This window comes from Eriocheir sinensis, unplaced genomic scaffold, assembly GCF_024679095.1.
Source record: "Eriocheir sinensis breed Jianghai 21 unplaced genomic scaffold, ASM2467909v1 Scaffold700, whole genome shotgun sequence".
NCBI classification, from domain to species: Eukaryota; Metazoa; Arthropoda; class Malacostraca; order Decapoda; family Varunidae; genus Eriocheir; species Eriocheir sinensis.
Window position 1 is genome coordinate 16320 of NW_026112055.1, and position 26211 is coordinate 42530.

Consider the following 26211-nt stretch of genomic DNA (forward strand, 5'->3'; position numbering starts at 1 on the left):
TTGGGCATACGGGCAACCGCGGTTGCCATAGCCCCAATGGTTGGGCACCGCCTTATAAGGCAGCACGCATGACGCCGACGGTAGGTAGACGTGACCCGAACATGTCAAAGCAACGCGAAACTCGTGGCGGTAATGCGCGAAAGTCGTGATGGTAAGAATTTAGGACTAAGCGCTAAACTCGAGGATCGCGAAACTCGGATAGCGCGGAACTCGAGAGGTTACTGTTTAGGCTGCATGTTATTTCGACTGTTTGCCAGTTTAATATTGGACGTTACGGCCTAAATGGCTCACGGCCGAAACGACCAGGATCCCCTCAAACTACCGTCTTATAGCTTAATTTACTCTCCTGTCTTTCTAAAGCTTTTGAAACAACCATTAACATTAAAATTCTTAAGCATCTGTCCACTTCTTTCTGACCGCCAGTGTGGGTTCTGCAAGAAGCGTTCTATATACCACTTCTTAACCGTCTCCTGATCATCCTCTTTGCTGTTTCGATTAAACTTTTGCCGTCCCCTTATATATCTCGAAAGCTTTTGAAAGAATCTGGTACAAATCTTTGCATTCTAAACTACCATATAGCTCCTACGGATTCTACCCTTCTCTGTACGTTTATCTCCAGTTTCTTATCCGGCCGATCTATCTCTGCTGTGGCAGACAGTTGTTCTGTTCCACATGGCTCAGTTCTCTCTCCCACTCTTTCTATTGTTTAACATTCCATAACAAACTGTTCTCTTCACTCTTAGGTTGATGCCTCGATCTACTCTGCATTATTCTACTTCTTAAATTTCAATAGAATTAAGACCCTCCTTCATAACAAAAAATGGGTCATAACTTGCTAAAATCATTTTCTACCTCACCTAAAGCAATTAGTAATTATTATTGGATTATGTTAATTGATAGTAGTTACCTTAACTTGGAATGTGTTGCTGTTTAATAAAAAAAAAACTAAATACTTTTTTTTTATTATAAGATAGGGTATAAGGTACCCTACTACTAGTTTTACATGAAGACAATTTGAGTTAAGGTTAAGTATCTTTGATAAATTTTCTGCATTGTAAACTTGGAGAAGGAAATTTTGGGTTTCCTGTAGTTGTTAATAGTAAAAGACAAAAACATGGGAGTAAAAGAGCATTGGTCAAGGATCTTATTTAATGTGTTGATTGCACAAAGATGTGGGTGACAAGGACTATATGTAGACACGATGGTGAGGCGAAAAAGAAGGGCAGGGGAATAGGAAGAATAAAGGCTGCGCCACACTCTGCATATATACAAACTGTACACTTTATCAACGAATACAACTCAAAGGCGAATTGCAAGAGAAGGAGGCAGACGAAGAAGCACTGGAGGCAAATGTGCATAAACAGGAGAAAAAGGAAAAGAAGGAAGCAGAGATGAAAACACAGGAGGAGGAGGAAGAGGAAGAAGAAAAAGGGAAATATTAACTATTTCATGCACTGTATCCACACCACCTCCATTGGTTTCTCTCCATGGCTTTCTCCCTCCTGTTTCTCCTCCTCCTCCTCATCATCAGCCACGTTCTCTCCACGCGCAGCCTTTAAGATAACTTCCTCCATCAGGCGCTTCACTTTCGTCTCGGCCGCCTGCAAGTAGCCCAACTGAAGGCAGATGAGGTGCGACAGGTAGCTCTCCCATGAGGCGTAGTCATAGGTGAACCACTTGCCCGAGACACGGACCATCAAGAAACCTTGGTGGTAGTTTTTTGGCTGCCTGTGAGGATCAAGAAACCAATGCAACTATGTCTGTGTGCCTTCCTCACTCTTTTTCATACTTTTATTTATTACTGTACTTCCCTTTCATCCTTCTCTCCTGTCCTATGACTCCTCATTAGCGATCACTAATTTTATTGCCACTACTACTGTATAATGTTGCTACAGTACTAATTTATTTCAACCAACTGTTCCTCTGGCAGCTTAGCAGTATTTGTAACACAATGCCTGACTGGCTGGCTTCCTCTCCCGGCTCTCGTGGACATGACAGTCACTCTCACATGCTCCTGATGTTACATGTGTTTATATCATTTATTCTAGCTCACCTCTTATAAAAAATAGGTAATTTTAGTCAATGCCATTGAGTGCAGCAGTAATTATAGATTCTAAATATGCTTGTCAGAACTTCATAAAACAAAAAGTAAAGAAATAATGACGAGTATAAGCGAGATAAGGAGTCTAAAGTGTATATACCACTTTTACATCTAGATAATATTTGCAGCAAATATTGACTTACTTCTGATATAAACCATTTCTTACTATAAAGAAGTCTCATGAACATGTTGGTATAACCAGACTATAGATAAACTGTGACATAAGGAAAATGCAGATTGATTTATCTAAACACGCCACATCCTCCAGAGCAGTGTAGTGCACGCTGGTGGTGCTGGATAGGGGGTGTTGTGCCCTTCATGTAGCCTACTATAATAAGTGGCTGCAAGATTAAGAAAAAAGAGCTCATTATAGTAGATGAAGAATAAGTAGGCTCATGCTGTTAACACATGACTGATGCTGCAATGCCTCACAAAAAAAAAAAAAATAAATAAATAAATAAATAAAAAAAAAAAAATATATATATATATATATATATATATATATATATATATATATATATATATATATATATATATATATATTTTTTACAAAGGAGACAGCTCAAGGGCACAAAAAAATAAAAAAATAATTAAAAAAAGCCTGCTACTCGCTGTTCAGAGAAATATATATATATATATATATATATATATATATATATATATATATATATATATATATATATATATATATATATATAATCATGTACTTCAATACGTCTTTTGAGACTCACCCCAACACATCCTCCTCCAGCCTGAGGTGAGGAACAAGTGTGATACAATGGTCCTCGTCTTCACCCTCGGGACAGTCTTCCTCTCCGTTACACACGCTGTCCTTCCCAACACATTTCTGTGGCCTTGATCTGGGGAAGGAGGGCAACAATAAATGAAGATGGCTGACTCAAAAGCATCAATCAATGGGGGCATACACTTGGGGGAACGTCGAGATCGCCTCACCCACCCAGCAATATGAATGCCAAGTCTGGAGGTCCCACCGGGCCAGGATGAGACGGGGACCATCCAGGCCCCCTTGCCTGGCAGCTGCGACACTAAACCTTCATGTCAGGTCAAGAAGAATCTCAAGCTGCAACAAAACTGTGTTCCATCTTGAGAGGCTGAAGGACTGGTTGCAAATGCCAGGTCCTTCAGCCTCTAGAGATATAACACAGTATTGTTGCATCTTGATTTTCTTCTTGACCGGACATGAAGATTAGTGGCTTTAGTGTTGCAACAACAAGCCTATGATCAGTTCCAAAGAACTCAGCACTCTGGAAAACCCTGCAGTTCTGAAGGATCCTCCAGTGATTACTTCCGAGAATGTGGTTGATCTCCTTAGCTACTCCTCTGGCATCGCTATAGCAAGTTCAGTGGTGCACCTCTGGTCTTTGGTACCAAAAACCTGTAATTCTCAACCTCCTGAATCTTGCAAAATTCAGAAGAGAGCTGTTATGGGGCCCAACACATAACTCGTAGCCAACCCTGTTAGTGCCAGTAATAGCATTGAAGTTGCCTAAGATAATGAGTGTGTCCTGAGGGGGGCACAGGTCTAATATAGTCAAGTTTGGCATAGAACACCTACTCTTCAGTTTCACACATCTCGGTAGGACCATACACTACAAGAAAAATGAAGCCCATTGTGTGCTTCAGCCTCACTCACATTATATGACCATCAACCAGAGAGTAACCTCAACCACAAATGGTTACAGTTGGCTAGGGATGCCTATAACCACCCCCTTAAGTTGGGCACACAAAAGAATGCTGACAAAAAAACATCCTTAGATTAATAGAATATAAACAGATATACAGATATAAGTATATTAATTAATTAATCAACTACAGTACCCTCTCGAGTCTCGCGCTATCCGTGTTTCGTGATCCTCGAGTTTAGCGCTTAGTCCTAAATTCTTACCATCACGACTTTCACGCATCACCGCCACGAGTTTCACGCTCCTTTGACATGTATGGGTCACGTCTACCTACCCGTCGGCGTCATGCGTGCTGCCTTAAAAGGCGGTGTCCAACCATTGAGGCTATGGGCAACCATGGTTGCCCGTATGCCCAACTGGGAGCGAGTTGTTGGTTGCCCGTATGCCCAACTGGGAGCGAGTTGTTGGTTGTCCATATGAATGGAAAAGGGTTGTGAATACGAGCGTGGGTACCTCACGGCTGGTGGTAAACAAACAGACGACGGCAGTGGCTGAGGAGTGAGGAGCAGTGGAAGATGGCCCACCAAGAGACTCGTAAAATGGACTGGCAGAGCTGCTTTGCTTACTACTTGATTAACAAGATAAGAGAACACCCCGTGCTGGGAACCACAGTCCAAAAAACTTTTTTCTCGAGTCTATGAAAATTGTAGATCTCCCAGTGATGTCTTCTTCTTCTTTTGACCTGTAATGCATGGCAGCGACGGTGAAAAGTAACAGTGGAAAATAGCAAAAGGGCATAGAAAACCAAAATCAGGGAAAGAAAAGAACAGAAAAACACCTAAGTTCAGGGTGAAGTGTATGAGTGCGCACTGTGAAGTAAATAAGGGCCGTTTTCACAGTCACAGTTTGTTTTGATCGTTACCAATGGCGGCGATCGACGCTATAGTTTTCCGCGTGAAATTGGCCTATGGGGTAGTGGTGGCTGCAGAGGAAGCGACAGGTGTTGAGTGTGTGTGGTAAGGTGCGGGGCGAGGCTAACCCCGCAGCCGCCATGAGGTGCCGTTGTAAAGGCAATACCTCCGACACCATCACATCATGTATATCACTACCCATCGGCCAGTTTCACGTGGAAATACTAGAGTGGCGATCGCCGCCATTGGTAACAATCAATACAAACAAAATGACTGAAAGCGGCCCTAAGTGCAAGTTGTGAAGTATAAAAGTGTGGAGAAGGAGGACCTAAGAAGCGATACAAAGCATTACAGGTCAAAAGAAGAAGAAGGTCCACTACACTGGCCGGTGTTGCAAGAAATATCTTCCCGCTGAAATTAGTCATTCTGCTGTCCACCACGCATGCGCACTGTGGGAATACACAGCATTAAAAGTGTTAATTTGCCTGGATTTGTTTTTTTTTGTCCGCTTGTGGTCTTTGTGAGCGGTGAGGAAAATATGGAAGCAGTAAGCAAATTGAACCTCTCTGCGAGCTATTTTGATTAAGGGCGGCAGTTTACGTTCAATAGGCATTGAAAAGTCAATCATGATGTTAGTGATTTGATGATATATAACAGAAAGAGTTAGCAGATTATACCATAACACACAGAAAACTACCAGAAGCTATAGGTTTGTCCAACTGTACCACGGGTGACCGCGAGCAACCACCCTTACATTAGCAGACGACACCACGTGGATCACAAGCGTGTATTCAGAACTGCCAGCCAATTGTAAGGCAGCCGCCTTCAACTGCGGCTTCAGAACGACCTGTTCTCACTTCCCATTTTCTGCCTATTACCAAGGTACGTATTTTGAGATAACAAGAGAGTAAAGTCGAAAAAATTGTGATAACAAGGGAGTCAAGTCGAAAAAAGGGTTTTTTTTTCCACGGGCCGGAACCAATAAGCGCTTTTTCATGTATTTCAATACCTCAAGTTTCGCGATCCTCGAGTTTAGCGCTATACCTTCGGAATGAAGCAAGCACGAAATTCGAGAGGGTACTGTAGAGATTGAATAAATAAATGACTAACTACGTGATCAGAAAATAAAAAGAGGTGAACTCAATGAGAAAAACTTCATGTATTTGTGCTGAAAATAATCCTTTTCCATAAATTTCAAATGGCATCACAGCTTCAAACTTTGATCTCCAGCTCAAAACTAAATAAGCTATCCAGAAACCATAATTACACATAGTACCATAAAATCCCTCTGATAAAAAATACGAAACACTTCTCATGTCCTCCACAACCAAGATAATGGAAGCTGCACAATCATCAAACTTAACCCAGTAGCAGCGAGGGGCCAAATTTGTGCCTTGATATAACCACCCCAAAATAGATGATACATAAACTGATCACAAATGCTTTGATATATATTTTGATATGGTTTGAGTGAGTGATGATTTTTTTTCATTTTTTTCGCTTAGAGGGACTATTAAGAAACATGATCCCCGCTGCTACCGGGTTAAACATATGTACATGTCCAAATACTATCATTACAAACAAAAATAACTCATCAGCAAATTAACAAAAACTAAATATACTTCTATCAAGTCCTCTACGTCAAGACAGTGACAGCCAGATTATCCAGAGTAAATTTCTTCCTCTACCTGCGTGAATAAAGGGGCTCAGCTGAACCTTCCCACACACCTGTAACACCTGAAGGAATGCGTGGAGGTCTGGCAGCCACAATCCATCTCGTCAGTCTGGTCTGGGCAATTCAACACTCCGTCACACTTCTTCTGTGGTGCCCGGAACAACAACACCTGACCAAAGAGAGGGGGAGGGAGGCAAATGTAAGGAGAGAGAAAGCATGTTTGGTGGAATAATGTAGGTGAAGGTGCGAGGTGTGCTTGACAAGAGAGCAGGTGAGAGTTTGAGAATGTGTATTTGAAAAGTAAAAGCCATGAGACTATTAGGAGATGGCTTGATTTGACAGTATAAATGTGACAACATGCTGTAAAGTATCAATCATGTATGTTTAACCGTGTACCAGCGACGGACCAAATTTTTGGCTTTATCGTGTAGCAATGGGCAAAATTTGTGCCATGATTTAAACCCCCCAAAATAGATGATACATAAACTGATCACAAATGCTTTGATATATATTATGAAATGGTTTGTGTGAGTGATGATTTTTTCTCATTTTTCTCGCTTGGAGGGACTATTAAGAAACATGATCCCCGCTGCTACCGGGTTAAAAGCACCGAGAGACTGTGAAGGCAAATGCACTGCACATGCCATACAATACATAATGTTGGTAATAGCTGGTCACCTTGCAGCAGGAACAGTCAGTCTCATCATCCCCGCTGGTGCAGTCCTCTACTCCGTCACATACAGCACTGCCAGGGATGCAAAGCTTGTCCTGACATGTCCACCACCCCATGGGACATTCTGCAAGAGGAGGAAAAATATATATATATATTTTTTTACTGTGGTAGTTATTTTTTAAAGATTTTTCTCTTCCTTTCCTCTCATTGTTCCCTTGCTCTACTTTCCATATGATATAATTTATCACTAGTCCTGTTTTCTGACCTACTGCTCCATTGCTAATTAAAGTCCTTCACGTGTGTCCTCTCCATGTACTACTATCTGGCATGTGTTTTGTCACCCCACCTGTCTTCCCCTCTATTCTTTAGTTCATCTCAGTCCTCCCTAACTTCTTTATTTTTTACCTTCTATGGTATATTTTTTAAGCACTTTCCCTTTCCATATTACTTCCAAGTTCATTTCAGCACTACCTTCTTGTTCTTCAGTGCTGTCTTTAACTTCACATTATTTTCTTATTGACATATTTCTGAAGCGCGTGTTTCTTTCCAGACTTTTTCTTTCTTTCCTCACACTATTTCCTTGTTTTCCTTTCTATATGGTGCCTCTTTAACCCACGCCACCTCTCATCTTCCCTAATATTCTCAGATTCATTTCCACTTACTACCTTGTTTCCCATTCTAGACCAGCATTATTCAAAATACAAAAAGTGCCCCAGTACCAGGGATGGAGTGAATACAAGAGTTGTGTATTCAAATAAGAATATGAATACTTAAAATTCCACCAAAATGAATACAAATTTGAATACATTGAATTGTTTTTAATTCAGTTACAAATACAAATACTTTTTGAAAGTATTCATGAATACATTTATGAATACTTTTCACTAAAAAATACCTTCTTGATGTAACTGGGTAAAGCACTGTTCTAAAGTTATGCAACAGATAAATGAGCTCATGAGCCTGTACTATACACAGCAATTACGTACACATCCTCCCAGGAGGCTGGAGATGTAAGGAACAACGGGTTTTATTTCTGATAAGTTTTGAAGTATTTCGCAGAATACAAATACCTTTCCCTTGTGTCAGAATATGAATAAGAATACTATGTTTCTTTCAATAATCATTCGAATACGAATACACCCAAATATGGTATTTGAATGTATTCGAATACGAATACTTCATCCCTGCCTAGTAGTGGGTTGCAAGACTGTTCACTGGATTGTAATTTCTTACCAATAGATACTTAAATACCAGACAGCAAGGGGCAAGCATGTACCTCTCATTAGTATGACAAGGCTTGCCATTGGGTTGCAAGGGAAGTGCATAAGATATAACTATGTTGCAGCATGAATAATTTGAAGAACCTCTAGATAACACACTTTCTCATTCCTTTCGTCTTCCCTTACCACAGTCGTCTTCACCATCGAGGGTGGTGCAGTGGGGTGCAGGAGGCGGGCAGGAGGGCTTCTCATCACTCAGGTCAGGACATTCGAGTCTACCGTCACACTCCCCTGCAGCCTCCACACACACGCCTGTCACACACAGCCGCCCAGTGCACGTACCCACACTCAGTGGCACCTGGTCTTCCTCTGTGTGGAGTGGATAATATGTGAATTACGTAGTGTAAAATTATGGGTAGACAGGAAGAGAGGAAGGGGAAAATGAAGCAAGAGATAATATGGATGTATAAACCGAGGATCATGCATGATACTCCTCCTCTTCATTCATGATCCCCCATCTCATTTGGTAAATCATAAAGGTAAAATGTTACTACAGATCATTGACTGTATAATACACCTCACATGCATATACTCATATCACTGCCTTGCCCAGCTCACCATGCAAGGCAAGGTATTCCCTCCCTCTCCTTCCTCATCCTCACCCATGATCCTGTGTATTTCCTTCAGGTCCTCAGAGGTGAAGAGTGGGTGAGTCTTTGCTGGACTGCACTCCCCTGAAGGATTCCGGTACGACCACATCCCAACGCCCGCCCACGTGGGGTTGGTGCCCTGGGTCAGCTGACATGCAATGACCCCTGACCATGCCTCCTGCCATGGATGAGAGAGAAAATGAAGGAGGCAGGTGATAAATGGAGTCCTTTAACCTAATATCAACACTCACTCAACAAATACATATGTTCTCCCCATGGCTGTAACTCGTGTGAGAGATGAAAATGAAGATTGGGTAGCAAGAGTAGTGGAGACCTTGAAATGAATTTAACACACAATCTTCACACACATTCATTACCATTGACTGTGGCTCCTGCAATGGAGAAAAGACAAAAAGAAAGCAACAATCATTTAAGAGAGGAACTTAACTTTTTTGTAAACACACATGCATACATCCATTTAAGACTAGTATGCCTCCCAAGACAAAAAAATAAACAGAAGACTTGAAACCAGTCTTACCAAACATACACTAAAAGAAACTAAAACCACGATGAAAAAAAAAAGGTATATGAAAGAAAAGCACAACTACAAGCAGTAAACATAGGATTTTAAACTAATCTTAACACTCAATGCGCACGCACGCACGCACACATTCACTCATCTAAACACGGCCCGGTAGCTCAGTGGTTAGAGCGTCTGCCTCACAACCAGAAGGATTGGGGTTCGATTCCCCGGCCAGATGAAGATAAGTTGAGTTTATCTTCTTTCATGTGTAGCCCCTGTTCACCTAGCAGTGAGCAGGTATGCGATGTAAGGCGAGGAGTTGTGACCTCGTCGCAGTGTGTTGTGTGTGAGTGGTCTCAATCCTCCCCAAAGATCGGTCACAGAGCTCTGAGCTCCTTCCGTAGGGGAATGGCTGGCTGTCTCGAGAGAGACCCGCAGCAGACCAAGAGGTGAATCACATACACACACACACACCTTACCAAATATATCTCCTTGACATTACCCTCTATACACCACACATGGTAATTATAGGGAACCTTGAAATAAATGTAACATCCACGAACAAACACACAGACAAACATTCAGGCCTTACCATGCATATATTCTTGAACTCATCCTCCACCTCTGGGCAGAAGTGCTGAGGGAGACAGTTGGCTGAGGAGGTGAAGGGGATGCCAACACTCTCCCTGTAGTAATCCTCGGCTATCCCCGCTATCGAGCACCTGCTGTACGGCCCCAAGTTGCTCGCCTCCCTGCAGAAGGCACAGGTGGAGCTAAGGTGAGTGTGTGAGAGTCTTGATAATACTATACAGGGGTTTTAAGCATGTTCTTGGTTGAATGAGGAATGTTTTGATAGATGTATTGTTATCATTATTATTATTATTACATGTACTTTAACATAGCCAGAGTTGACATAAAAAACAGCTGGAAAACATGCAAGACTGACTGACTGATCAACCGACTGCTTCACTAACTACACTCTGATATTGATTGAATAATTGACCTAAATACCTGAGTGAAAAACTGATGCTTCTTGTTACTCACTCAGTGGGGAGGCAGAGGTGGGTGATGTAGGTGGTCTTGGGCATCCTGGAGGTGAGTCGGAGCAGGAGGACCTCACCCACACCCACCAGCCGAGTCCCGCCCACTTGCCGCCCCTCTTCATTGCCACTCCACACCCGCGGCAGTCCCCCCACCCGCCGCCATGACCCCATCACCACCCACACCAACGACTCCTCCACACTGAATGAAGAAGGAAGTGAGGATGGCAAGGTAAAGAAAAGGTGTGAAAGTGAAGAATGAGTGGCATTGAGGGATGAGATTAGGGTAGTTTTGAAGAGAGGTTGTAATGTTGAGAGGTGTATAGGAGCAATGAAGGACAAAGAAAGGGTGTGACAGGTGGAGGATGTGGTATAAGAGGTGAGAGAGTTGTGGAGTGTGGGAGGGAGTGAAGGCTGCAGGCATGAAGATAAGTTTTCATGGTGATGAAGAGGCAGAAAGGTAACCTACAAGATTCATTTTGTGAAAGATATTAAAACAATTCATCTTTCTTAAAAACTGAATTAGAATAAACACAAGTGAATAAAACAAACAAAAACCTTAATATTTCGGACAGAATCACAACAAATAGATTTAACCTGCCGTGCATAACACTGCCTTATACCATTTCTGGGCTTACCTGATGTGGCCCATACAGGCACTAGAGGTGATGGCCCAGTGGGGGTGGACAAGTGTGCAGCCACACCTGTACTGGCCGTCCACATACACGTTGCCTGACCACGGAGACCCACCGAACATCCACACAGGTGTCAGCTTGGAAATGGAAAGGAAACATATATGTGGAAGCAAATAAACCATAAACACACTTGGGAAAATAAAAGAAGAGAAATAAGAAATAAAAGAGAATCATAGTTAGTTTTTGAAAATATACATTATGATCATCTAAGTTGTAAATATAAATGAATACCACATTAAACTCAAGCCATTTTGAAATTAATAAGAAAAAAACAGTTTTAACTCTCCCACACTTTACCTTAAAACAAATTATCTTTTATCAAGTCTGGCCCAAAGCAACATATGGGCCTTAAGAACTCCTTACCTTACTGAAGAAGTAGAGAGATGCCTTCCCACACTTCTCCTCCTCACAGCTCAGCACCACCTGGCGGCACTGCTCCCCTTTAGTCTCCCTTGTTGAACGCACCGCCCTCAAAACTTCTGCTCGTATATCTTCCTCCTCTGTGGTGTTCCCAGGGGCAGCATCATGCTCCCTAACAGATCGAATATGCCTATGGCCTCCTTCGACTGGCGACCTGAGCCTCTTAAAGTTGTTGGCAGTGTGTTGCGGCATTTTGGGGTGGGACTTGCCTGCTATTGGTGTGAGCGGGGACGGAAGGTGTTTGTAGTCATCAACATAGAACAGATCCTCCAGTCTCCTGTGGAAGGTTTTGTCATGGCTTTTGGAATGGACTTTGTTTGCAATGTGACTCGGGAAGTAAAGCAAAGTAAAGTAAAGAGGAGAAGGAGGAGGAGGAAGAAGAGGAGGTGGATGAAGAGGGGAAGTGTGAAAGGGGTAGGAATATAAGCAAAGAGGATGGAAAAAGGAAGAAGAAAAGGAGGAGGAGGATGCAGGATTGAGGTATGCTGTGTGTGTGGCAAGGGCATGGTGTGCAGGGTTGTGGTTTACTGAGCAGGTGACAGATCCCAGTGATAATGATTCATAAAAACAATGGATAGTTTTAGTGACAGACCGTGTAAATTTTGTACCCTAGATTTTAAAAATAAGACAAACTTAGAAAAGAAAGATCATTAAATGACTCACAGCAGAGACATAACTTTATATATATATGTGGGAATTGTGAAGGCTTTGTGTCGTTTCTTGTGATGAACTGTGTCGGGTATTTTTGGCCTAGAAATAAAAGGGAAGTCAGGTATGAGAAGGATGTCCGTATAGTGACCAATGGAGAGAAATTAAAAATATTGTATGCCTGAATTCATTTGGTTTTGATATTTGGGATTAATTGTGTAAGTTTCTTGGATGAATAGTTAGACGAGTGCTGTGTTGTGGTTAATACTGCACTGCATGGCTTACATTATTCACTTTAGTATGCATAGTTTCCTTTCCCATATCCTATTCAGTTTTTCCAATATATTCTACACAGCAAGTTGTTTCTCCATATCTCGTAATTACTTTTTTCTTACTAGTCCTTGTCTTGTTTTCTTTAGCTGAAAAAAACAAAGAAAATGAAAAAAAAAAAGAAAAGGCAAAGAAAAAGAAAATGATAAAAGTTGTGTGAAAGAGAAAGAAAGGAAAACAAAGATAAATAAATAAAGAATAGGAAAGGAAAGAAATAAAGAGTTGATAAAAATAAAGAAAATGTGAATAAAAAAAGCTAGAAAAAAAGAATGAAAGACAAAAGATATGTGAAAGTGAAAAAGGAAAACAAATAAATAAAGGAAAGGAAAGAATTACGGTATAAAACTAAAAACGAAAGGAAAAAAAAGAAAAATCTCATACATCACTCTTGCCACACATCCCACCCTTACCCATAGCCCAGCAGGTTGCACACCTGTTGGCCGATCTTCCTGCTGATGGTGTCCACACAGATGGTATCCCACACACCCTTCATTCTCAGCACTAGCCGCCCCTCTTTGTGCGTTGCCAGGTTCCCGAAGCGGTCAAAATCGGGCGTCTCGTGTCGCTTGATCAAGGCCACTGGACAAGGAGGAGAATCAATTACTAGGCATCATTCACAGAAGGAAAAGATCTTGTTAATAGAGGAGGAGGAAGAAGAGGAGGTGGATGAAGAGGGGAAGTGTGAAAGGGGCTGCAGATGAGGAAAAACATTGTTAGTTGATAAAATTGACAGTAAAGAGGATACAGTATTTGTTGGGTGATGACAAACAGCAAATAAAAAAATGTTGTTGCAAAATGTTTACAGTTGAAGTGCAGATGAAGAGCAGTGTAATGGTCATGGTTGTGGTGACGGAATGATTGTTGTAGTGGAGAGGAAGGAGAGGAGAGGAGGGGAGGTGAGAGGCAAGAAGAGAAAAGGGTAAGAGGAAAGGTGAAGAGAGGGAAGGAGAGGAGGGGAGATGAGAGGAGTGGAAAGGATAGGAGGGGGGGAGGAGCAGGGGAGAGGAGAGAAAAGGAGAGGTGGTGAAATGAGGCTTGAGGAGAGGAGAGGAAAGGAGAGGAAGAAGGGAGATGAGAGATAGAGAGAAAAGTAAAAGAAAGGAGACGAGAGGCAAAGAGAGGAGACAAAAAATGGAAAACACTTGAATTCATGGTGCTGTATAAAAGAAAATGGGTTAGCATTTATGGCAAACATAATATAAAGAAACATTAATTTAGTGGAACAAAAGAAAAGACAAATGTGAGTGCTAGCTACACATGGAACTGACAATGGAAAGTAAATAGTACATCTTTTAACAATATCTCTTTATAACACTCACTGCAGAAGAGCTCGTCCTCCCCAAATTTACAGTTCTTCTTCCCGTCACACACTTGAGCCATGGGCGTACACTGGCGGCTCATCAGACACACGAACTGGCTCTCGCACGGCTCTGGGGGCAAAAAGAACACAGTGGGATCGAGAGGGATGAACATGGGGAAGGAAAGTGTATGTGATTGTCAAGGGTGGGAGAGACTCATGGCCCATCCAACCCCATTAAGGAAGATATGAACGTTTAATGAAAAGAAGAGGATAGGCAAATGAAAAAGTCACTGTAAGAGGCAGCATCACCCTCCACTCACCACAGTCCTCGTCGCTCAGATCATGACAGTCGAAGATGCCATCACACACCAGGTCTTCCTTGCCCATAGTGTACAGGCGGTCCACACAGTAGCAGCCCAATTCATCTGTCCCGTCAGCACAGTGGGGCACCCCGTCACACACTCTCTCCCGCGACACACACTCGGGTATTCTAGGTGAAGAGAGGAAGATAAGGGAGGAGAATGAAGAGGATGGAAGAGAGAAGAGAGGAAGAAAAAGGTGAGAAAAGGAAAGGAAAAGAAAGAAATGGAGGGGCAAGGGTAGATGAAAAGAGGAAATAGAAGAGGGAAGAGAGGAAATGAATTGAAAGGTGAGGAGGGGAGAGGAGAGAAGATAGGAGGAAAGAGTAAAGGAAATGAATGATGAAGAAAAGAGAGCAGAGGATAGGAGGGGAGAGAAAAGAAAGGGAAAGGAGTGAATATATGTATAATATGTAGACGAGAAACAAAAAACAAGCGTACAGGGGAGGCAGAAAAAGGGCAAAGGGATAGGCCTAAACATCAGCAGGGAGCGAAAACCATAACAAACACATAAGCAGAAATAAGACACTATAATCAGCCTTCAATCACAACCTACATACCTGGAGCAGAGAAAGTCATCCCCCTCACAACTCTCGGTCTTGTTCTCCATTATCTCCGCTGGCAACACACAGTCCTCCTTCACCCCCGCAGCATTCACGATGGAGGTGGTGACGGGAGGTAGAGTGGAGGTTGTGGTTGTGGTGGGGGTGGTGACAGGTGGAGGAGGTGGTGTTGTGGTGGTGGTTGTAGTTGTGGTGGTGGTGGTGGTGGTAGAGGGAGTGGTGGTGGTAGATGGGGTGGTGGAAGGTGTGGTCGTCTGTCTGGGTAAGAGAAAAGGTAGGTAATGTTGGTAATGACTGACTGTTGTGTTAGTCTTAACCCGTCCGCTGCGATTGGTACGCATTTGGCTTTCACTGGTAGCCTGGTAACATACTCCCAGGTCTTCCTCTGCCTCTGTGGTTGATAGTGGAGCATTTCCCATGTAGTATTGGTATGCTGGATATCCCCTCCCAAGGTGCATGACTTTACATTTTTCTTCATTGAATTGTAGCAGCCACTTTTTGTTCCATTTCTGTAGCTTGGTGATGTCTTCATGTAGGAAATCCACAGTCAAGGGGTTAATGTTTGCAAAAGTGACAAAATGAGGAAGGTGACGAGAAGATGCAAAGAAGAAAAGATTAGTGCCACATGATAAAGACTAAATTAAAGAGAAATATCACACATGGAGCCTTACTGGGACAAAGACAACCCTAAATTCTGCCTAGAGGGAGAGCGCCTGCCCATGAGTGTGTGGCTGCTTCTTATACTCACTTGTACGCCTCATGGGTTGGTTTGTCCTCGGGTGTCTCAACCTTACGCTCACACTCCAGCTCATCCTCGGCATTCATACAGTCAACCTGAGAAATATTTAGACAATTTATATGAATACAATAATGGTAATACTTGTAACTCTGATAACAATGATACATGAACATTTCTAGTTTCCTGAAGTATCCAACCTCACACCAGTTACTCTTAATTTAGGTTTGTATTAAGCAGAAAGACTATAAAATTGTAGGAGCACAGAACATATTTGTTTTAGTATGAGGAAAAATCTTTTGACTTGTTGATGCAAATTGAGAGTATAAAAATTTTCTGCTTTGTTAGTGTGTGAAGAAAGTTTGCTGCTAAAGGAGGAAGAATATAAACATAGTTCTCATTTATGTCAAAGGAAATATCACTGGAGTGAGTGGAATATGGAAGCTAACGAACCATCACAGTGACCCGAGAGAGTATGAATACAAAAGGACAGAAGACACAGCAAAGTGTAGTGGCTATAAAGGAGCAGAGAGCCACCTTGTTGTCACAGACATGGTGTATTGGCAGGCAGCGCCCATCCCCCAGCAGGCAGGCCACTCCCCCACACTCAGCAATGGTCTGTGTGCTGCTGGGCAAACTGGACAACTCACTCATTGACTCTGGGGGTGCAGGGGCAATGAAAAAAAAAAAAAAAAGATGTATCCTAAAAATCTAAAGCATATTATTAGTATTCTCAGTGGTGATCGAGAAGAGAACAGTATCTTCCTTGAAACAGAAACATAAATAGAGATAAAGCCACTGCTGTGTTGTCAATGTAGGTCCAACTCACCCAGTTTGGAGTAGAGCCACTTGAGGTGGTAAGTAATACGCACATACACGCCAGGGTGACGCGGTCGAGCACACCCCCGGCCAAAGGACACCACACCAGCCTGCACCCAGCCTTCCTCGGGCCTGCAGGAGGAGATGGAATGAAAGACAAGGTGATATGTAGGGTAGGCGGTGGCCGAGTGGTAGCGTGCTGGGCCCACATTCGCTGCGTGATGGACGACGCAGGTTCGAATCCCCACGCTACCACCTCGAATTTTTCAGTCACCACAGAGTGGCTTAAAACTACCCACATGCTGTCCTGAAGACCACCCATCAACTCGGACTTCAGAGGAAACCGTCCAAGTGAATCAAGAACGAGTTCCGGGGGGCAGCATGAAGCAAGAAAAGATGGCGCCACTATAAACACTTGCCTGCGCCATGACGGGCTGGGGCCGACTACCATCTAGGCCCCTCAAGAAAAGCATGCCGGGCATTAAGTGTACACGTAAAAAAAAATAAAAAAAAAAAAAAAAAAAAATGTATAGATGTAGATATGATGGGATGGGTCAGTTTATTTATCAACCAGGTCTTGTCTGTTTGTCTGTCTAAATGTAAGATTGTATGCCCCATGTAAGTCCATCTGTCTATACCTACCTGCCTTGCAACTTGTGTGCCTTCTTCACTGTATCTTTGCATGCCTGCCTATCTGCAAATTGTGTCCCCCTGCTTGCCTACCTACTTTTATTTTACCCTGCTGACTTGTGAGGTTATTAAGTATACTGGACTGTATATTGATCACCTGCTTCCTTATGCCTGTGTGTCCACCTGTCTTCCCCTTATTCTCTCACTCACCCAGTACACATGAGAGGCCCGCCAGAGTCCCCCTGGCAGGCATCCTTCTGCCCCTTCTCGTACCCAGCGCACAAAACCTCCGTGTCCTTGAAGAACGTCTCACTCTTACAGGTCGCCAGGATGGGGAGGTCAACTTGCTGCAGCTGCTGGGCTGAGAGGAGAGAGTGAGAGGAGTGTAATGTGTATATATTAAAACATACATATGAATGGGTGAATGTATGTCATAACGCCATGGCCCAGCGGCGCCAAGACGTTACACATAGACGCTACGTTGTGCCTAGGAGGTGCTCCTTGCTGTGGGAACGGTGTTGATTCAGCAAGCCTGGTGCCGCTGGCCGCTCCTGTGCCGGGCGAGAGGCCGGCAGATATTAGCGGGCGGCGAGCGAGAGCAGAGAACTTCTCGGGGTGTGCGTACGACTTATGACTCGTCCACAAAATACTGTAACAAGTCTGTAAGACTGTTAATATATTTAAAAAGCCAATACAACTATTTAATCAACCAGAGAGAGAGAGAGAGAGTAAATTAAGTGAACTCAAAGTGAACTTAACGGCTCCGCTCGGCCAACACATAATATACCTCACTTAAGTAAAGGCTATAGTGTTGTCTCAACCACTTCAATCAATTGGAGAACGCAGGCAACGGTACACCGGACCTGACGTGAGATAACAGTTCGCGCCTTAAACATAAACACTAAAAAAACCAGCTAACAAAAAGGCTAACAAAAGTGGTGGCAGCGGTGGGATACGAACCCATGTTATATTATAGCATACATATTACAGGAGCGGTGGACAGGTGTGTGAGGGGAGGAAAATGGGGTAATGGATTTAATAGGTGAGTAGATCAGTTAGTAAGTGATTAACCAACAGAAGAGTTAACAAATGAAAGATGAAGACAGGAATGAAGGAAATATGGAGGGCAGAATGGATTGAGTGGAGATGCAGATGGATAGGAGTGAATAGAAAAGAAATTTAGTAGATAGAAATTTTACAAGAATAAGGAGTAAGGAAAAGAACATGAAAAATGAGTGTATGGGAAGAAAAACATGTAGGTAACAGATGAAGACAATATCAAGAGACAATATCGGGAGAAGAAAAAACATAAAGACAGCAAAGGATGACAGTGAGTACTACATGTTAGGAAGGAGTGATGGAAGGGAAAGTGATGGGTGAAGAAGAAAGATTGAAGTGAGAAAAAAAGCATGGGAAGAACATTGTGTAGATCAGAGGTAGTGTTGGGAAAACAAAAAGGAAGAAGTAGAAATGAATAAAGATAGGTGATGCTGTGGGACAGAGAAGACAAGAGATTGATGGAAGGGAGAAATGGAAGAAGAAAATTACATAGATGACAGAAAGGGAAAAAACAAAACTGAGGAAGAAAAGAAGTAAGAGGAACTAGAGAAAATACTGATGACAAGAAAAAGAGTTTACCTATGGAAGAGAAAGGAAGCCATTATGACGCATGTGGCCGAAACAATATATCAATACGTACAAACTGTCTAACTTGTGTGCTTTCACTTACAGTCTTCTCCGTCCTCCTGCAGGTTGCCCCAGCCTGCCACGGTGCAGATGTCCTTCTCCTGCGGGTAGAGGTGGTTCGCCAAGCACACTGGGCGCACCCACCTGTAGGTAGTGTATATGTCTTTAACATGTCAAGAGGATTTGTTATATAGGAAAATTTTGTATGGCAAGTGTAATAAAGGTTTTTAATAGTTTGATGATGAGTAATTTGTTTTGTCATTCGTTTTCTATAATTCAAGGTCTGGCAGTTCATTTTTTTGCTGTTGTTCTTACTTCATCATCCTCTTGTTCTGTCATTCAATGTTTATTTCAGTTTTCCTTTGTCATTATACCTATTTGTCTATCTACTACCCTCCTATCATCATCCCTTGTTGTTACCCCATTCCCCCCCTCTACCTGTTGAAGTGGAAGGGAGTCTGCAGTCTGTAGAGTGCCAAATCGTTCCTGATGTAGTGGGCGTCAAAGTCTTCGTGTTTCAGGATGTGGGTCACCAGCGAGGACTGTTCATATGGGGACCAGGAGTTGCGGCGCAGCATGCCGGCGTGCACCTCATACACAGCTGACTTGGGCCTTGATAACGGAAGGCAGTACAGCAAGTGGAAGGCAAGGTGTGGTTAAGACAGGTAATATAACGTCACTTTCATAAACAAACTGATCAAGCAACTTTTTTTATTTGTTTGGAAATTGAAAAATCTGCCTTGTTCTAAATTCTATTATTATAGGTAGAAAAGTTTAGGTGAATTTTAGAACATTCCAATCCTAGAATGGCAAAGGCAATTATACCAGAAGGTGCATCACATGAAGAAAAACTGATTTTGCCTAAACTCTGGAAACTGCTGAAAAAAATACTTAGGCAGTTTGTTTATGAAGGTGACTATAATAGATCTGTGAAAGGCAGGTAGGACAGGTGATGGAGGGCAAAATGTAGTTAGAAATGCCACACCATGTAACTAGCCAGGGCAAGGTGGGAGAGATAACAGGTGAAGGATAAGAAGACATGGTTCAAGGAATGCCACATAATAGAGTTGATCTAGGTGAGGTGAGAGGGACAGTAGGCAGTACAAAATGAGAATGTGGTCAAAAGCAGGCTGGAAGTTGAGAGTTTAATTCATCATGTAACTAAGAGAGAGAAGTTGTTGGTAGCTGCAAAATATAGCCATAAAAAGTACTATGAAAAGAAGTGAAAGGTATATTAATAGGAAAAGGTAGGAATCACTGAGGATACAAATGACATTACATAAAATATATAACATCTGGGTGGGAGATTCAATACTCATATTAAGATTCACCTTCAGGCAAATTATGGCAAATTGTACTATTGGCTTCATTTATATTTATTATGTCTTGTCAAATGAATAGACATAAAGGGAGAAGGTGGCGGAGGAGCTGTCTTGTTTAATATAACCCTATAACTCCATTACTGAAAAGCAGATTGTCAGGGGTATTTTCTTGCTTACTCATCTGTCTCTTCTCACTATAAAAAATACAACAGCAAGATGGGTGTGTCCTTACTCATAGACGCAGTGGGCAGCAGAGAGTACCCAGTGCTGGGAGAGGATCGACCCGCCACAGTAGAAGATTCCATTCCTCTTGATGCCCACAAGGAAGGTCCAGAGTGAGGCTGGTGCATCGCTGCCCCCCACCACCCTCAGATCCCACATCCCATGATCCCGCTTCTGTCTCACCCTCGTCTTGTTGGCTGCCTCCTTTCCACTCTCCTCCTTCTCATCCTCTTCCTTCTCTTCTTGCTTCATTTCCTTGTGCCTCTCTAGATCCTTCACTCCAACTTCTAAGTCAATGTCACCTGTTTCCTTTTCTCTTTCAATGTCTGGTGAAGGAAAAGAAATAGATAATATGGTCTGTCCACTTTGTTAGTTTGTTCATTTTTCTGTGTGTGTAACATTTTTTTCCATCTATATGATGTTTTTATTATTGCTACAAATGTGCATGTTTGATTTTTACCAGCTCTCCTCTTCTCACCTGCCTCTCTCCTGAAGCGGCCACCTGATGAGTTGTCGCAGGTGACAGCCCCACAGGTGATGTGGACCCAGTGGCCTTTACACATGGAGGAGAAGTCAAAGCGTTCCCGGTGGAGGTGAGCCCAGTGCTTCCTTTTTGTGGTACTGTTCATGGGCACGAATTCATGTTGGTCTGGGCCCACCCTGGTTGTGGAAGGGAATGGTTAAGCAAAGACAAGATCAAAGAAAGTCAAACACTTAAATAAGCAGCCTAATTTTAAGTCTCCATGTGTCTTCAATTAAAGTCTTAGGATGACCTCATGCTCAGAATTCATTTACCTTGTCACAGCTGATGATTATGGGGATAAGATGTTAACACTCACCCATCTGCACCTACCAAAGGTATAACTGACATATATGCTCTGTAAATTTCATCAGTTGATGACTGATCTTCTCTGGTGGGTTAAAGCTTGCCTGTCCTCACCTACTATGCTCTGTACCTTTCACTAGTCGATTAATCTTCTAAGGGCAGGTAAGCACTCACCTTTCCTCACCCACCAGCTCACTGCAGATTTTATTGACCAGGTCGTTCAGGTCCTGCTGGATGTGGCCGCACAGGGGCGCCCAGCCAACCTTCTGCCGCACCTCCACGTACCCACTGCTCCTCAGGGCCAAGTACTTCTGGAGAGGGCCGAGAGCAGACTTTGCAAGGTTACTTTTTGCTCATGAAGGCGAAGGTTGTTATAAACATTGGAGAAGAAGCAATTTTTTGTTGACTGCATTTTTTGTAAGGCAGATTAAGAGTATGTCGTTGTGAGTGTCTGGATGGCCTGTTTTTTGGGGGCATCCATTCAACTAACTAATAATTCAATAACTTTTAAATGGTAGTTGTCTTGCAATGCCTCAATTTTCAACATATTACTTCACTTTGAAACAATATAAATCAATCTAGCCTGGAGAAGGGGAAATAAACCTTCCATTGCCAAGGCCCCAGGACCAGCTGAATGTGGAGCCACCTGTCTAACCACAGCCAAGTGGGCCTTGGATGGCTTTCAGTGCTGGGCAGGTCACTATGTAATGGTTAGAAAAAAATAGACAAATAAAGACTGAGCAGCCTCATACCAGGGAATATTCTTTGGCTTGAAGGAAGAGGGTTCACTTCATGCCACAGAAGATTTGAGAGTGAATTAAGGGAAGGTTGTTGAGAAAAGGTATATTTCTCCATACCACATCAGTTTAACTTTGTTTATGAATGAGTGAGAAGCTTGTCACACCTGACTAGCGGCAGCCTAGTAGCATCCTAGGACAATTAGGGACTCAAAACAGCCTTGTGTCTTTGGGTACGTACCCAGCGACTCAATGCCAGAGTCCGCCTCACATCTTGGAGGGCCTAGATTTGAGTTTCAGGTGGGTAGGGGCAAAGTTTTTTTTGCTACATATCTCCATATTAACAAAGCAGCTCATTGCATTAAAGCTACACAGTTTTCCCCTGAATCTAGATCAGTTTTCATGAATTTTCAATCTTACTTAAGTGGTTCCTTTTATCCATTATATCTGGAAGCATCTACTACCCGAGAGAACATTGAGCCATCCTTGCTTACTGGTCCACCCAGCCAAGGATAGCCCACTTCCCTGGTGTCTTATTCCCATGGGACCAGGAGGCTCACCACTGCATACCAGTTTAATCAATGGATTCTGAAATATTACTTCTCTTTGAAACACAACAGAAATTAATCTAGTCTAGAATGGGAGAAATAAACTTTGTTGCTGAGAATCAAACATGGGACAAACTTGATTTTGAGCCACACCTCTAACCAGGCCAACATAGGAGGTGCCCCAAGGCTATGTAGGCCTTGGGTGGCTTTCTGCATTGGCCAGGTCATTGCAGTATAGGCTTGTATAGTTAACCCAAGTTCATTCCAAACAGACATTCTGGAGCAATGGCTTATAGACTAATTATATACATGCTTTAACCTAACAGAAGTAATTTAGATTAATATTTTTTTAATCAACTTGTTACACAAAAAAATAAATTTCAACAACTGATAGATGGCTTAGCCTAGTCAGCCCTGTGTGTGTTCCTGTCCACATTACTACATACAACCTCCACCCACCGGCTGCTCCTCCTGCGAAGCTGCCAGCCTATAGCACAGCCTCTCGTCCTTCCCATTGCCACAGTCAGCCACTCCGTCGCACACCTTCCCCGGTGGCACACACACACTTGTCCCATTCACTGAGCACTGAACTTCCATTTCCTTACAGTCTGTGAGGGAGGGAGTAACAATAAGAACACCTTGTTTGGCTAACCATAAACCACTTGCTTTTTCTGTTGTTCCTAAAATGATCACTACTACTCATATATTTCACTAAGAACAGTTAGTCACACTGAACAGCATCCCATCACAAACTAAGGTGATTGTTTAGAATAAGTTTTGTTGTGTGACTATAAAAAATAGATGCATGAACTTGATCTTAACTAAAAACTAACTTTCTAGTTTATCATTTTTCTACAGTAATACAAATGGATGTCTGTACAAAGGATGGGCACCATTTTGTTCAGGGTCATAATTTATGGGGGGGCCAGGGGGGTTATAGCTCCCCCCAAAAGTTTTCTATATATCGGCCAAAAAAATGCCACTAAAAGTGCTTATATTTAAAAAAAAAAGTTCCCCCTTCCTGCGCATGCACCCCCCCACACACACATACTCATGAACCTATGATGGCCTCTAGCCCCTCAAAAATATCTGACAAAAATTACGGGCTGTTGTTAAAAGACGAGCCTCCCCCGGGACTCACCGCCACACCCTAACTCGTCAGACAGGTCTGGGCAGTCAAGGTAGTCGTCACACAGGTACTTCCTGGGGATGAGTCTGACGCAGGGACAGTCACTCTCGTCTGAGGCGTCGGGGCAGTGGACGCTCCTGTCACACCGCTCCTCACGCCCGTAGCCCCAGACACCCTCCCAGCACGCCCGCATCCCATCCTTGTACTCTGACGGGGGAAAGGGCCGGACATTATTTCCAAATTATATGATGACATCAATCTAATAAGAAGCCTAGTTCCTGATTTATCTTATCCCAATAGTTGTTGCCCATGCAGCTGTTTGCAAAGTAGGTGATTTTTTTTTTTTTTGTGTCATTGCCATGCACCTACACGGTGAAGTGGTTGGAATCCCTAGCTACGAATCCGCAGGGCCGGGTTTGAATCCCAGTCTGGGCAGTCAGAGTGCAGCTCACCCAGCTGTAGTACATCCTCCCTTTCGGGGTGGTCGATAAATGGCTACCTGGGAATCTATACATATCTATATCTCTGACACCCTGTTTCTTCACTGGAACTTCTCTCCAGGGGGTGGCCACAGCAGTGTCTCCATCTTTTTGTTCTGGCATTCCCTCTGAGCACACTCAATCCTGCTATTCCAACCTGCTCTAGGCCGAGGCGACGGAGGTGAGCACCGAGGCCACGCGCAGATGTATAGCGTATGCCCCCAACTTTGACAGGCCCTAACCTGCCCTTACCTCACAGACAAGTGTCATTAGCCCTGGAATAACAGACCCAACAAGAGGTACAACAGTACGCACCAAAAAAATGGAACAATAACATCTATTATAATACTACTTACTTTTGAACTTCACCTTCTCCTTTTTGCCTCCAGTCCTGTTCAGATCTCCGGAGGCAGGCGGAAAACTGGCGAAGGTAGAGTTGACGGAGGAGAAAGAAGAGGCGGCGAGGGAGGGGAAAGGCCTGTTGGGCCTTGTGTTGGGTGAGGTGAGTGGGCTGGTGGGGCGGCCTGCACACGCCGCCACGTGGACCAACAATAAACACCAGCACAAAGGCCATGACGCTGCTCCGGCCATGTTCTACACCCGTGGATGGTGGTCTAAGGCCTGGTGACACTGTGGTAAGGTTTCTTTGTCGAGTTCCCTTTACGGGACGAAAAAACGTACGACCTCCCTCCTGCCCCTTCACGGGACTCTGCGACTCTGCAGCTACTGCTTCACTCCTTCGAAACAAAGCGGAGTAGTGGTTCAGAGCCTCGAAGCTACTATTCAAATCCTTCGTAACAACACGGAGTAGTGATTTACAGCCTCTGAGTTACTATTTAAATCCTTCGAAACAACACGGAGGAGTAATTCAGAGCTTCGAATCTACTATTTGAATCCCTCGAATGAAAAAAAGGAACTATTGACTTTACGAAACATTAGTTCAAACCCTCGAAGCAGGGACATCTTCAGCCAGTGATTCTACAGTTAGTGGTAACCTGAGTTGACACTTGGGATGAGTTTTGGCTGCCAGAGAAGGAGGAACTGAGAGATATAATAAGAAGCTGAGGTAAGACGAGTAGATGTTGGCATGAGACGAGAACTATGAAATAAATCTAGAACTGCGTCGTGAAATGTGGTGTTAGAGGAAAGGAAGTGAGAGTAATTAGAGTAGGTATTTAGCACTGAGTTGAGGCGAGTGACATGGTTGTGTTGTGAGAGGGAAGAATGGAAGAGTATTTAGTGTGTATTTTGTCAGTAGAAGCCAGAGTTGAGGCGCGGGATGAGGATGACGGTGGCATCGTGGGTCATATAGGAGCCCAGGGCATGGTCGTTGTCCATGACCCGGTCGCGGTAGACGAGGTGCACGCCCTCAGCGTCGAGACCCCAGAGGCGGCTCAGCGTCCACTTGAACTGCATGACGCTGCGGTACCCCACGTCTGCACCACCACGACCTGCCCCTGAAGTGTCGTCACCCTCACGGACAACGGCCCCTGGTAGTCAGCTTGAGAAACCATTTGTTGGGAAAACTGATTATAAATGGCGCAGCGAGTGTTGTTGAGGTTCCCGGCTGCCCCGAGGCGCTGGGAAGCTTTGGCGGATATTCTCATGCAGTCGCTCCCGCCTCTCACATCAACTAGTATTTCCAAAGACCGAAAAGGAGATTAATCGGGTTCTAATGAGTGTGTTTTTCACATTCATTGTATAAAGGAAGGGTCGAACTACCACCAGGGTCGCACCCTACCCATGCAAAGGGTCAAAACCCCTGCGAAAGGCTTGTCAAATGTGTGCTTGGGCGACGAAATGTTTAAGAATAATGACCCAGTTGTCTGTGGGGTTTCGCAGAAGAAGAGGCTTCGGTGTCTACAAGTATCTCCTGCACAGATGCTTCCATCAGATTGCATGAATTAAATTAAGTGTCTTTCACTCATCACAAAAAACAGCACAGTATGGAATTTAGAGACCCCATTATTGCACTGCCCCTTCTAAAATAAAATCCATGCTACGTACGCCATTGCTGAGGGCGATTATTCGACCTGTTATATACTTTTTTTTTATATGATTTCAGAGCATTTAGAGCATGTTAAATATTGTACATAAATGTTATGAATTATCCGATGCTCAGTTTTAAAATCAATGAGCAGAAACGATGGTAACAGTCCACTTTTACTGTTTCCCTTCGTCGATCGAGGAAAATCAGGCAGCTGAAGACTTTTATTACGTCAAATAATACGATGGAGCATTAGAACGCATGGCGGATCTCTTGAGGACGTTTGCAGCAGAGGTTGGCACGGCGATTAAAGGCTGCTAATCTGGACATATTTTGGTG

General features: G+C 43.3%; 1 protein-coding gene and 1 long non-coding RNA gene across 3 annotated transcripts; one reads left to right on the forward strand and one right to left on the reverse strand.

Moving 5' to 3' along the window:
* Positions 1 to 1135: 1135 nt before the first annotated feature.
* On the reverse strand, positions 1136 to 24799 carry LOC126993982 (serine protease nudel-like). 2 transcript variants are annotated; one of them, XM_050853208.1, is made up of 26 exons: positions 24242 to 24798; positions 23419 to 23613; positions 22737 to 22885; positions 21167 to 21303; positions 20645 to 20826; positions 20177 to 20492; positions 19061 to 19234; positions 18666 to 18766; positions 17147 to 17297; positions 16317 to 16438; positions 16025 to 16146; positions 15500 to 15585; positions 14749 to 15009; positions 14150 to 14319; positions 13849 to 13959; positions 12940 to 13108; positions 11495 to 11828; positions 11075 to 11208; positions 10441 to 10638; positions 9989 to 10148; positions 8886 to 9051; positions 8410 to 8592; positions 7009 to 7127; positions 6384 to 6499; positions 2833 to 2961; positions 1136 to 1728 (listed from the first exon to the last, which is right to left on the reverse strand). In XM_050853208.1, the coding sequence occupies exons 1-26, from the start codon at positions 24474 to 24476 to the stop codon at positions 1443 to 1445; spliced, it is 4506 nt and encodes a 1501-aa protein (XP_050709165.1). In that variant the 5' UTR covers positions 24477 to 24798; the 3' UTR covers positions 1136 to 1442. The 2 variants fall into 2 exon arrangements, with proteins under 2 accessions (XP_050709165.1, XP_050709166.1); XM_050853209.1 differs by having other exon boundaries at positions 1591 to 2442; positions 24242 to 24799.
* On the forward strand, positions 8601 to 21354 carry LOC126993983 (uncharacterized). Its single transcript, XR_007748612.1, has 8 exons — positions 8601 to 8762; positions 8911 to 9085; positions 10029 to 10174; positions 10445 to 10668; positions 18688 to 18772; positions 19144 to 19287; positions 20630 to 20759; positions 21208 to 21354. It is a non-coding gene; the product is annotated as an uncharacterized LOC126993983 (long non-coding RNA).
* Positions 24800 to 26211: the final 1412 nt, after the last annotated feature.

Excerpts from the sequence above, each read along its gene's own strand:
- LOC126993982 (XM_050853208.1), bottom strand. The coding sequence starts at position 24,476 with ATGGCCGGAGCAGCGTCATGGCCTTTGTGCTGGTGTTTATTGTTGGTC. Across the intron at positions 20,493-20,644 it reads CCGCTTCAGGAGAGAGGCAG|ACATTGAAAGAGAAAAGGAA; the intron begins GTGAGAAGAGGA and ends TTCCTTCACCAG. Across the intron at positions 17,298-18,665 it reads GCAGGAGGACGGAGAAGACT|CCCAGCAGCTGCAGCAAGTT; the intron begins GTAAGTGAAAGC and ends CTCTCCTCTCAG.